At 50.1% G+C, this 13,758-nt stretch overlaps 1 protein-coding gene across 1 annotated transcript in view; it reads right to left on the reverse strand.

Annotated features, from left to right (window-relative positions):
• Positions 1-302: 302 nt before the first annotated feature.
• Positions 303-13,758, reverse strand: part of LMCD1 (LIM and cysteine rich domains 1) — a 56,953-nt gene continuing 43,497 nt past the window's right edge. Inside the window, exons 5-6 of the mRNA XM_043886270.1 lie at positions 2,868-3,083; positions 303-962 (exon numbers count right to left, since the gene is read on the reverse strand). Of these exons, the coding sequence (XP_043742205.1) occupies positions 804-962; positions 2,868-3,083 (375 nt within the window). The 3' untranslated portion in view covers positions 303-803. The remainder of the gene's footprint in view (positions 963-2,867; positions 3,084-13,758) is intronic.

Genomic DNA, 13,758 nt, shown 5'->3' on the forward strand with positions numbered 1-13,758 from the left:
CACCTGCCTCAGCTCTGAGAGCACTGAATTGCCGCTCCTGTTTCTAGGAGGCTGCTTTTAGGTTCCCGTGAAACACGACACTCTCATTTCCATCGGTGTCCTGGGGCTACCTGGAACTGGGCTATGGGGGTTCTGCCCTGAGGACCTACAGTCCCCAAAGAAGTCTGATGAGACACAGCTGAGGAAGAGACGCACCAGCGTTCCCGGGGCCTTCTGCCGCCAGCGCTGGCATTCAGGGTCTTGGGGCAAAATAGATGTCCTGAAAAGATGGCCACGTGGAAATAAATAATGAGATCAAGGTGTATGAGAACTTCATAAAACTTTTATTGGTGTATTTATCATGCCAACATTATTTTTTTATTTAAAATTCAAATCCCATTTGAAAAGGAGGCAACAAAAGATCGTTGGGATCCCAGGCTGCTCCCGGAGGAGCCTCCACATTCACGAGAAAGCACGCACACCCTACAGCTACAGGATTTGATCACTCGGAGTTGCATTCTGGGAAACTCCTCCTAGAGAGCCCTGGCAGGATGCCTTTCGTTGGTAGCGGGGAAACAACAACAACAAAAACAAAACAACTGCATCCTAGGACTTCTCAGAACATCTTTGGCTTTGAAACTCTTGACCCTGAAGGATCCATCACCACCCAACCTAGAATATATGTGTATATACATATTCCCACTGGAAAAAAGATGACTGTTTTTGTTGCTGGCTGTCTCGCCAGACCCTTAGGATGGCCTTGGCGTGCTGGGCTCCCCTCCGCAGCAGGATCCTGTGGGTCCCGGCCGCGGGCAGTCAGCCCTTCAGGAGCGTTTGGACTTGCTGCATGTCGGGCACAGGAGCTGACCCTTGGTGACGATGTACGCCCGGCCGCCCAGCTGCTGCTCGCAGCCCTCACAGACAAAGTGCTTTCGATGCCAAGCCAGGTCTTCCACCCGCTGGTAGTCCTCTGAGAAGATTATCTGTGGAGGGGAGCAGAAGACACGGACAATTCAGGCTCTGTCTTGAGGAGACAGCATGTGAGATGGTGGTCCCCCCTACCGCATTCTTGTTATGTCCTTTAAATGCTTCAGTGGAGAAATCAGACATAAGTCTCAGGCAGTAAGTACAGTATGTGATCAAGATCATGGCTGCATCTTAGCATCTTGGATGGAAAAAAAAAAACACAACAACCCTCCACTGTTGGCAGGTTTTACGAATCTGGCATCTGGGATGCTCTGTGGGTCAAATCCAAAGCCCAGTCGTGCTCTGAGCTGGTGAAGACCGCCTCACTACAGCCAAGTGGCCAATGGCCAATCTGCAAGAGCAGGCACACCCAGCGTGACTTGGGCTTGGAGCAAAGTAAACTTTGGGACATCTGCGCGATCTGGTGAGGAACCAGAGAGCAGAACCGCAAACTGGTTAAATGTGCCTTCTCATTTCGAGGTCAAACAGGGACCAGGTATGAATGTTCATTTAAATACTTAACAGCGCATGACTTGGGGCAAATTTCTCAACCTCCCTGTGCCTCAGTTTCCACATCTGTAGGATGGGGATATAAATACCACCCAGCCCAGGGGGTTTTATGAGTGCTCCAAGTGTTGCTGCAGATGGAGTACTCAGAATGTAACGGAGACAAAGTCAAGGCTGTGTGGTTAGCACTGACCCCTCTGAGCTGCATTTTCCTCAGATGTCAGATGGAGATAGTGATTCCCTCCCTGTAAAAGGCTGTTGTGAGATGTAAACGGCACGTCACAGAAAAGTCTACAGCACATTAGGACGAGGAGGGGTTACCGCGAACATACCGTGGTCCTCACAGTGTGAGCTGGGGGCCGGGCCTGCTCACAGCCCTTTTCCTTTCTTAATGCTCTTGCTGACACAGTTACAGTGTAGGAGGATTACAGGGTCTTAACTTCTCACAGAGACCAACATGTGGAAGGCGGGAGGGGAAGATGCTAGCTCAGAGTGAAGAAGGCATTTCTAACCCTCACGAGTGCCAAAGGTGAAGGTAGCGAGTTTCCCGTCACCAAGGGCATGCAGACAGTGGTTGTTACTGTCATAGCGATTACTGTCACTCTTCACACACCTGTGAGTGCCTCTGGTCTAGACCCGTATTGGAGAGCCGCACCCCTTTCCTAGCATCTCTGTTGGATTGTCTTATGTTGATGCTACATGTTACGGTAAAACTGTTGTCTCATTGTGTATTATGTGATCCTAAGAGTCACAGGCAGGAGGAGAAGGGGACGACAGAGGATGAGATGGCTGGATGGCATCACCGACTCGATGGGCATGAGTTTGAGTAAACTCCGGGAGCTGGTGATGGACAGGGAGGCCTGAAGTGCTGCGATTCATGGGGTCGCAGAGAGTTGGACACGACTGAGTGACTGAACTGAACTGAAGAGTCAAGGCAGCTCCTATTTTTTCAGTCACTAGGTTGGGCCCATGCCAAGCATTTTCAGTCATGATCTCGTTTGTCCTCACAGCAACTGCACGGGGTGGGCACTGTTACCCTCCCACTTTTTAGGTGATAAAACTGTGACACAGGAGTTAGGGACCCATATGCAGAGCCAGGTGTGAACGTGTTCTGTCTGCCTCCGGGTGACACCCCATGATGTTCTGAGCACTTACTAAGTGCCAGGCCTCTTGCCAAGGATAAGATTTGACAGGTGCTCTGTGTCCCACCCATCCCAACAGACCTGGGGCAGGAACTAATTTCTGCCCATTTTGCAGATGGGAAAACAGAGGCCGAGAGTGTGAAGGGGCTCTGCGCCCCAGTCTTCCTACCTGTGGATCACATCATTGGTGAAACCACACTCTCCTGGGCCTCGGGGTCGTCTCCTGCAGTCAGAGGCACGCCTACCCCACTGTCCACCCCCACAGGTTCTCACCTCATCGCAGCCGGAGCACCGGGGCCGCAGGCTCTCGCAGTAGTGACGGCCACACCAGGGCGCCCCATCCTTCCAGAAGTAGATGAGGTCCACCAGCGGCTCAGAGCACTTGATGCACACGAAGCAGGCAGGATGCCACTGCTTGCTGTAGCCTGCCCTGTCTGAGTAGACCACAGGGCTCTCGGCGGGGGCCACTCCCTTGCAGAGCTCACAGACCTGGAAGGAAGGGTGGGGGTGGACCCCCAGGACATGAAGCAGTCAGGAGTGCATCATGACCCAGGTTCCAGGGTTCACTCCAGTCCTCTGCTTCCTGGGTGATCTTGAGCAAGTTACGGAACCTCTCTGTTCTTCAGTTTTCTCATGTGCAGAGTGTAATAATAATACTACCTACCTAGCAGGTAGCTGTGAGGACTCAAGTGCTTGTTTAGTACAGTGATTCTCACACATTTTGTTCTCGGGGCCTTTAGACTCTTCAAAAGTTATTGAGAACCTCAAAGAGTTTCTGTTCATATGGGTTAATAGCTCCTGGTATTTACCATACGAGAAATTATAACTTAGGAAAAAGTTAAATAACTACTTATTAATTCATTAAAAATAGCAAACCAACAACATGTTAATATAAATATTTGTAATTAGAAATAACTGTATTTTCCCAAACAGGAAAATTGAGTCAGAGTGTGGCCTTGTTTACATTTTTGTAGACCTCTGATGACTGGCTCAGTAGAGAATTTCTCAATTCCGTGACTGCTTTAACTTTTCATCTTTTGCATTATGTGGTTTTCTTTGAAATACATGAAGAAAATCTGACTTTACACTTATTAGGAATTGAAAAAGGAAGGAAGGCATTTAAAAAATAGCCTTTCCAGATAACTGAACTATTTTTGTTTGCTATTAATCAAAATTTGACAAGTGGTAGTTTCTCAGAGGGCTTCCCTGGTGGCTCAGAGGTTAAAGCATCTGCCTGCAATGCGGGAGACCCGGGTTCGATCCCTGGATCAAAGCAAGTTAACGCAGAGCCTGAAACATATCAACCAGCCTTTCATCCCAGTTTTCAACACAATAAAACCCACCGGTCCACCTTGCACTTTGAATGAATCTCTTACCTATGCAGGGTTGCCTTTTAATAAACTTAAAATTTTAGAAGTTTTTGATTCACAGAAAAAACTGTACAGGTAGTGCAGAGAATTCTTGTAGGCCCCACACCCACTGTCCTGTTTTCTTGGCATCTTACATGAATACGGTGTACTTGTCACAGTCAGTTAACCAGTACTGATATGTTATTCTTAACTAAAGTCCGAACTTTCTCCAAATGTGCTTAGATTTTACGTAATGTCCCTTTCCTCTTCTAGGATCCCATCCAGGATCCTGCATTATAGAGAGCGACCATGTCTCCTTAGGCTCCTCTGGGCTATGACAGTTTCTCAGACTTGCCTTGTTTTTAATAACCGTGGAGGGCTTCTGGTCAAATATTTGGTATTTACCACAGAGGTAAACGGCTGCTCTCATCACATCCTATCCAGACGACATCCTCAATCTGTAAGATCTTTCAGTTGTTTCAGAGTTCTCGCCCACTCCCCAGGACTCCCGTGCTGAGGGTGATGCTGGTTGTCATCTCCCTGGGGCAGGCGCATATCCAGCATTATGCTTGGCTGTTTTCACTCCTGACTGACACCCTTATGAAACCCAAGAGAGTTACTTTCCCTTCTGGAGTTATTTTCCTTTTAGGGAGACCTGTATGTCCTCCTCCCTCCCTCCCCCGACTGCCCACCCCCCAAACACGGCAAAATCCAGGTTCACAGAGATCCAGTCACTACAGCGGAAGGGAGGCAAAGCTGGGGTTTCAACACAGGCCCAGCCGGACCCCAAAGCCAAGGTTCTTCCTACTCAGTCATGTGGTCTTTCCACGAGTGTCGGCACAACTACGGCAAACACAGCTTCTGCCCGTTCTTGTAGCGACCGTCAGCTTCAAATGCATTTTATGTTTGAACTCCAATTTAGTGACATGTTTTTCTTCTGCCCCAAAAGAATTCCATTTTTCATGAGCAGACCTGTGTTACAGACTGAATGGTTCACCTCCCCCAATTAATATGTTGAAGCCCTAAAGTATGACTATATTTGGAGATAGGGCCTTTAAGGAGTTAATTAAGGTTAAACGAGGTCATTAGGGTGGGGCTCTAATCAGACAGGACTTGTGTCCTTAGAAGAAGAAGAGAAACCAGAGATGGTTGGCTTTCTTTCTGTTAGTCTCTCTCTGGGTGTACTCACAGGGAAAGCCGTGTGAGGACACCCTGAGAAGGGGGGCCCCTGCAAGCCAGAAAGAGGGGTCTCACCAGAACCCAATCGTGCCAGCACCTTGAGCTTGAACTTTTATCCTCCAGAACTGTAAAAAAACACATTGCTGTTGTTTAAGCCCCCTGGTCTATGATATTCTTTATGGCAGCCCAACTTGACTAAAACAACATGTATTATAAAAGCCTGTCCTAATTATCCTACTTTATTTTGAATTTCAAAAAGTTGTGGACATTTATTTTCTCTCTTGCCACAGAAAGTTCTTATGTGATATCACTGATTTTAACTCTTGGCCCATAACACCTGATTAATTGATTACCTGGCCCTCTATAGAAATGCTTGTTGACCCATGGCTTGAAATGAACATACTGTCTTACTAAGCACTAATTATATGTCAGCCCAAATAGAGATATTTATTGTTTTGCTATGTAAAGATGAGTAGGCATGTATTGAAAGCCTAAACACTTTGTCTTATTTATATACTTTAATTGCATACTTAATATATTCTTGTAAATGAAGAAGAAATAAAATGGTGATAATCAGGGAGGGAAAACCAAGTGACAAAATAAGTTCAGGTACTGACAGTGGTCCCCAAGCACAGCCGTGGTTGAGCGCGTGCCCAGATAGGAATGTGTTTGATTAGTTGGTCCTGGCTGCCTGACGACGTGCCTTGGACCATACTGGATCTGTGGTTTCATTTATGCCCACAAGAATGATGTGTGTGAGTTCCTCCCCAGAGTGAAACCCTGTCACTTTGCACATGACTGAGCCCCAGCTCACCTGGAACTCATCAGAGCCTGCCTGTGCATGCCTGCTCAGTTGTGTCCGACTGTGCGACCCCACAGACGGTAGCCTGCCAGGCTCCTCTGTCCATGGGATTCTCCAGGCAAGCATACTGGAGTGGGTTGCCATTTCCTCCTCCAGGGAATCTTCACAGCCCAGGAACTGCACCCACATCTCCTGCATTGGCAGGTGGGTTCTTTACCACTGAGCCAGCTGCGAAGTCTTACGGGAAAACAGATAATGGATCCACATTCACTGATTGTCACATCTCTTAAGCATAACTGGGAAGTGTCAGCTGTCTGGTGAGGGCTGTTTGAGAACCAAGTGAGTTTCCTATCCTCTGTCTTTCCATATTTCACAGAATGAAGTTTCCAGCCCCTTTTCTCCCACACGGAAGGGCTTTCTGTCCATCCAACATGCCTGGCCAGGTATCACTAGGCAACATCAGTGGGGCTCCCAACTTCAAATTTCCAGCTGTTTTCTAACACAGAGGTGGGGAAAGGAAGGGATATAAATGCACCTGGGTGTGTCTGGGGGGAAGTGGTGGTCCCGGCAGGTGCCTGTGACCCAAGAAGGAAACAGAGGGATGTGAGTCAGAGAGGCAGTCTGGGGTGATCACGGGTGACTCTGAACTGTGGGTTGGGATCTCACTCTGGAGGTAATGGGGAGCCATTGCTGGTTCTGGAAGCCAAGAGGGCCGAGTTCTGGTTCGTACCGTGGGAGAGAACTCTGGGAGCACTGTCTGAAAGGACTTTGTCAGGGCCTGTCTGGGGAGTGTCTTTTCCCTCGTTGTCCCCCAGCATTCCTGGCTCTGCACCCCATTACTACCAGTAGCCAGTCCTTTTTCTTTTAAGCTGATCCTTTTTAAAGCAAACAGTGTCACTGCCATTTTACGAAAACATGATGTCTGATTAGTAAGTCCTGTCAACATGCGTCAGGAACCAACTTCTTCTTGTCTCTGAGCTGGTCTCAAAGGATGAGATATCTGATAGTGTCTTCATTCTATCAATCTGGCAGCCCCTCAGCCACCAGGGCCATCCTGGCAACCAAGAGTCCAATGGTCCAGCCTGCCTGGGTCCTGTGATCCAGGGTCTGCCTCTGCATAAACTTAGTCTATCATCCTTGGTACTGAGGATTACCGTTTCTAAACTGCAGTGGATGCTTGAGCGGGGTGGGGGCTAGCTGTGTGACCTTGGGCAAGTTAACCAACCTCTCTGTGCCTTAGTTTTTTTCATCCATCAAATGGAAAATACTACTAATGATACTCAGAACATCATAGGCCTGTTATATGGATTAAGTGAGATCCTAGAATTAATGAACTTTTTAAGGGTTCAGTACTAACTAGCTAAAATCTACCGTCATCCCTACCCAGCCCTGTTTATAAAAAGTTGAGGCTTGGAGGAGTTAAATCCATTTCCTAAGATGACAAAGATGTCTCAGGCAGGATCTCCTGCTGGTTTGGAGGCTTGGGTTCCTTTCAGTAGGACCATGAGCACATGGAGTGTGAGGAGTTCATTCCTCCCACCCGGGGCTCTGTGTTTTTCCATGTCTGTTCTCTTTCTCTGTACAAGGCCAGAGAATAAAGTCAGGCGAGTTCTATCCTGTCACTACCCCAGACTCGGCTACAACCAGTCCCTGGCTTGGCAGGCCCGCTAGTCTCCCTCTCCCATCGTACCCCCGCGAAGACTGTGCTCTCCGTTCCGACAGGCTGAGGCACCTCCCCCACCCTGCAGGGTCTGATGAGTAGATCTGGGATGGGGGAAGGAATCTGCAGACTCCCAGGGGATGCTGGTGTAATCAGGGGACCACAGTTCACGAATCACTGTCACAGAGCATTGAAACATGACCTTATATATAAGATCAGCAAAAATGACATCACCAGTTAGGTTCAGTTGGAGCAAAAGCCAATTTGAATTCCTGGGATGCTTCAATTCTAGACTGTTTTGAAGAAAGCTCAATGTAGTCATTCCCAGGCGATGTCCCCTCTGGAGGAGACAGCGTGGTCCAGTAGAAGTCCTTTGGGACTGGGTTAAAAGGAGCAGAGAAGAACATTGATCATTGGCATGTCAGTGGGTTCTCATTCAGACTCCCAATTGGCTAAAATCAGAGCTTCTTCATGGGAATCTGTCCATGTACTGGTTGCCATGTGACCTAGTTTTCAGACTGTCGTCCCCTGGGGAAAGGAGCTGTAGCACAGACCTTTCTTTTCTTTTCTTTTTTTTTTAATATTTATTTATTTATTTGGCTACTCTGGGTCTTAGTTGCAACACTCGAAATTTTTAGTTGCAGCATGCAAACTCTTAGTTGCAGCATGTGGGATCTAGTTCCCTGACCAGGGATCACACCCAGGCCCTCTGCAGTGGAAGCATGGAGTCTTGGCCCCTGGATCACCAGGGAAGTCCCCAGACCTGTCACAAGTAGAACATATATTACATTTCTCCTGTGAATGTCTCTTCAACTGAAGTTTTGCCCTGTCCCTGTCCAAACGGTGAAAGAGTCTTCTTTACAAGGGTCTAAATGAAAGACTTTATCTATTCCGTACTTTCAGTTCAGTTCAGTTCAGTCTCTCAGTCATGTCTGACTCTTTGCGACCCCATGAACCGCAGCACGCCAGGCCTCCCTGTCCATCACCAACTCCCGGAGTCCACCCAAACCCATGTCCATTGAGTAGGTGATGCCATCCAGCCATCTCATCCTCTGTCATCTCCTTCTCCTCCTGCCCTCAATCTCTCCCAGCATCAGGGTCTTTTCCAATGAGTCAGCTCTTGGCATCTGGTGGCCAAAGTATTGGAGTTTCAGCTTCAACATCAGTCCTTCCAAAGAACACCCAAGACTGATCTCCTTTAGGATGGACTGGTTGGATCTCCTTTCCATGCAGGGGACTCTCAAGAGTCTTCTCCAACACCACAGTTCAAAAGCATCAATTCTTCAGCACTCACCTTTCTTTATAGTCCAACTCTCACATCCATACATGACCACTGGAAAAACCATAGCCTTGACTAGACTTTTGTTGGCAAAGTAATGTCAAGTAATGGCTCTGCTTTTTAATATGCTGTCTAGGTTGGTCATAACTTTCCTTCCAAGGTGTAAGCGTCTTTTAATTTCATGGCTGCAAGCATCATTTGCAGTGAGTTTGGAGCCCAGAAAAATAAAGTCAGCCACTGTTTCCACTGTTTCCCCATCTATCTGCCATTAAGTGATGGGACTGGATGCCATGATCTTAGTTTTTTGAATGTTGAGCTTTAAGCCAACTTTTTCACTCTTCTCTTTCACTTTCATCAAGAGGCTCTTTAGTTCTTCTTCACTTTCTGCTATAAGGGTGGTGTCATCTGCATATCTGAGGTTATTGATATTTCTCCCAGCAATCTTGATTCCAGTTTGTGCTTCCTCCAGCCCAGCGTTTCTCATGATGTACTCTGCATATAAGTTAAATAAGCAGAGTGACAATATACAGCCTTGACGTACTCCTTTTCCATACTTTGGGTCTTTGTAAACACCTGCTTTGAGAAAGCTGAGGAGCATGCTAGATTCAGTTGCCTCCAAAGCTCACACACTGTAGGGCTGGGTTCCATCCACTGTGATGTGTGGAAATGATGCTGGCAACTCTGTGGACCTTCCTCCCACCAGTAGGTGTCTGTCTCCTTTGTTCACACGGGGTCCTGCCTTAGTGACTCATTTCTGTAGAACTGAATGTGACAGACGGGATGCTGTCAATTTCCAAGGAAGATCCTAAAAGGCAGCTCAGCTTTCACCAACCCTCTTTTTTTGTGAGTTCTGGTGGGGGCGGAGGCAGGGGGCTGGGAAAAAGTCCTGAGGCCCCCTTTCTAGGGCAACTACGCAGGGAAAACACCGAGATAGAGGGAGAGGCCAAGGCCCCTGCTATGGTCCAGCCCCAGCCTTCTCTGTCTTCCCAGCATCATGGCCAGAGACAGGCTAGCCCGCTGAGCCCTACCCGAACTGCTGATCTGTGAGCAAAACAGACGTCAGTGCTCTGAGCTGCTGCATCCTGGGGTGGTATGCTGCATGGCCCTAGGTAACAGAACCAGCACACGTGGGCACGCAGAGTCACTCAGGCTTCTGAAGTGGAAGTAACCAACACGCAAAGCATTGCAGGAAACAGCAGGTCCAGGCCAGTGGCCCCAGGTCCCACGGCCAGAGAACTATCTCCAGGGACGAGACACCCTAGCCTTCAGAGACAAGTCTGCAGACACCGAGAACCTTCCCAACCAGCCACAGCCTCTCCGTCAGGGTGGCCAGCAGTTCTGTCCCAATCATGCTGTTCTCTTCTAGAAGGCTCTTATCCAAAGGCCTCCCCAGTCTAAACTCAGATTACCTCGTGAAAAGCTCACCATTATAACAGTAAATATTAACACAAGGGCCTTGAATCCAGGCACTGGGTTCCCTCCAACACAAATACTCAACAATTTATTCATAAACAGCATCTCCCCATCTCCTCTTATGGCGATTATTCACCATCTTGGCTTTGCAACCTCATGTATCCCAGAGTAGTTTGGTTCCCCCTCTTTGCTCCCTTTCTGGCCCAGTGTGGTGGCGGGCATCTTCAGCCTCTTGTGTTCCGGGCCCCCACAACGGCATCTTCCCGGGCTCCCTCAGCTGCTGACTGCATGGGATGGTGCAGGCGCAGTGGTCAGCGTCCCGGGCTTTTGTACGAAGTCCCAGCATCGCTTCATCTTGGGGGCACCTTGGATGACTCAGCCGCCTGTCTGAGCCTCAGGGTCCTCCTCTGTGACACGAGGCGGGCCCTGATGGTGGGAACTGCTTAGCCTCCCTGTGCTTTGCCTCCCACGTCTTCTTGGGCCAGATCCTTTGAGGAGCTGGAGCTCTGCCAAGCGAGGTAGAATGTCAGGCATGTAACTGAGTCTCCCTCACTGGTGGTCTGCTGAAGGGGGAAGTGGGGGCCACAAAGCCTTCCTACATGCTACACTTGGAAGAGAGAGACTGTCAGCCTGGGGTGTTCTCGGGTCCAACTTTGACAAGCATGTCCTTACAGAGGGAGAGTAGGGACGACGCTCACACGTGGTCATCTCCACTGCAGCGGCCTCACGTGGTGCCCAGGCCCCCTGGGAACTCTGGAAGTAGGGGAGCTTCCATTGTTTGGAGTCTGTGCGGGGTCTGGGGTGAGGCTGGCCTACGTTCCAGTTCTGGCTTCAGCGCTCACCAGTTAGAGACTAGCTCGGGGGAGAGTCTATCTTGTTGGGTAATTCTTAGAACTGAAGCCCCGGCACGACATAGGTCATCAGTGAGTGGCAGACGACACCACCCTCCATGTCATCACTGTCACTGAGTAACCTCCAGCAGGAAAAGAAAAGCCCTGTTTTAGTCAATGGAGAATCACGCAGCCACTTCAAGGGGGGTGGGGTGGGGCAAGATACTTGTGAGGCCTTCTGTGGCAACACGGAGAAGTATTTATAGTATCAAAAGTGGGATGAAAGGAATTTTCTGTGGAAAAGAAAAATCTCCTTTAATGTCATTAAAATTTCTCCGCCGTAAAGGAGGAGGCAGGCGGATGTGGAGGAGCCTGGTAACCATGGTGACTGGGAAGGCTGCCTCTTGGGCCTTTGACCCTCAGTCCTCAGCTCAGACGGGGCTCTTAGGCATGGGGTGCTGGTTTCGAGTGTGCAGAGAGAGACGGGCTCTCCTGCCAGCCCACAAGCCAAACATCTGCTCTGACCACGCTTCGGCGGTCCCTTGCCCACAAATATGTCCCCGTCGGGGCTGGAGTTGGGCTGAGCTGCCAGCTGCTGTAAGTTTCCATCTGCGAGGCCGGCCTCACGGGAGGGAGGGGACCCAAGCCTCGGGTCCCTCCTCTGTGCATTCTTGTGGGGAAACGGGGCCGGGGGAGGTCCACTGTCATTTGGGACCTGAGTAACACATCTTTAAGACTTCCAGAAATGCCTTCGCTTCTTTCAGTCTGTTCTCCTTTTAATCTTCTCCGGGGCTATGGCCTGGCCCGAAAGCAGGAGCTGGGGGGCTCCTGGCAGGAATGAAAAATACGGAAGGGTGGAGATGACACTAAATGCTATGTCCTGGCTTGCTTTCTTCTTTCTTCGGTTACAAGTTTGGGGTGTAGAGAAGGGAGGAAATTCCTGGGCAGGATGAGCATGCCCAGGAAATCTGTATATTGAGTTTCTGAGAACATATCCAGTAAGCTCTGTAAACGCAGGGCAATGGTCTGGTAGAGCCGTTCACTGCCAGTGCATCAAGGTCCGGTGTCTGTGGGATCCATCCAGGTTCGAGGGGTCGGGAGCAGGATGCGGGGCCCTGCCGTGCGACTGTGGAGGTCCAGGCTGCTGGGGTGGGCAGCTTCCTGATCACAGGATGCTTCGAAGCCCCCAAGACTCCTGAGAACCCATGGCGGGTGGCATTGGAATGGGGTGGACAAGCGCTTCCCTTGTTCCTAACTTGCCCCCAAATTCTTTGCTGGCTGGGCTGTGAGTGACTCCACACATTGCCACTCACCCCAACAAACAGAAATGCACGCGCGTTTGCTTTGTCTCCACCCTGCCAAGACCCCACAGGGCTGGTGACACAGAAGGACCTGGGCTGGAATCTCACTAGCAAACCAGCTAACCAGCTAACCTCTCCGTGCCTCAGGCTCCACATCTGTAAAATGGGTATAACAACCCCACCCTCTCTCACTGGTTGTTCGGATGATTCAGAGAGATGAATGAGACTGCTGTGCAATGACAGCCCCCTCCCCACTCCACACACACATAGTGGGGCAAATCAGGGAGAGAGAGGGAGGCCGAATATTGGGGGGTTTTACTTGGCCTCAGTGGTTTAAAGGGTCTGCTTTGAGAGTAACAGTGGACAAGCTGGTATCTGGGATTTTTCTGTGTGACTTTTCCTCACGAAGAGGGCTGACTCTCATGGGCATTTCCCATGCTGCCACCTCTCCTAAGCACAGCGTCAGGGTGACACTTCCAGGGACCTGCTGCTCCCGCCATCCCGCCGCTCTCCGGCTTCACCCAGCACTCAGCCCATGGGTGGGGATTCCACACGGCTGACTCGGAACAGGATCTGGTGGGAATGCTCCTCTGGTCTGGTCAGTCTGGTGGGGGGAGGACTCGGCAGTCCGACCCTGGGGTCGCCCCGGGTTCCTCCCAAGGTTTCCGAGGAAGGCCATCACTGTAACAGGCTGCCCAGCCTCAGGACGGAGCTGAGTGAGCGCCGGGGAGGACCGCCGTGGGGTGCAGGCTGCCGGGGGCTCAGAGAGGGCGGGGCTGCTGGCCTCTGTATGCTGAGAGCAGAGGGCAGTGAGCTCCTGGCTGGGGCGATCAGGGCCGGTAGAGAGCGGGGGCTGTGTTATCTGCAAGTGTTCCCTGAGCTCCCCGTGGACAGTTCAAAGAATTCGAGAGTGCTGCACGGTGTTCTCCAAGCTGGACCCCCAAAGCCGCGGGGAGGCCACACACATCTAGAACACGCCCATGTTAGCATCTCGCGGACCCTCACTGTGTAACAGATTGGCGATATCGTTTTGGCTGAGTTTATACATCAGGTCATTTTCAACCCTCTATAGCAATGGTACTCAAAGGGTGGCCCCCAGCCTAGCATTGGCATCAGCCTGGAGACTTGTTGGAAATGCTGACTCTCAGGCCCCACCCACACCCACTAGCCTGGGGTGGGACCCAGGCCGCTGGATTTTAGCCAGGGTGCCAGGTGCTTTTAGACATTGCCATAGTCTTCTGAAGGCTCTGAGAAGTCCAGCCTGAAAGAAACCCAGTTCGTTTTGTCCACTCTGATGTCCCCTTTACACGGCCACACGGCCCTTTAATAGCTTCATATCCTTGAGCTTTCT

The sequence above is a fragment of the Cervus elaphus genome, chromosome 24 (genome assembly GCF_910594005.1).
Source record: "Cervus elaphus chromosome 24, mCerEla1.1, whole genome shotgun sequence".
In the NCBI taxonomy this organism is placed as follows: Eukaryota; Metazoa; Chordata; class Mammalia; order Artiodactyla; family Cervidae; genus Cervus; species Cervus elaphus.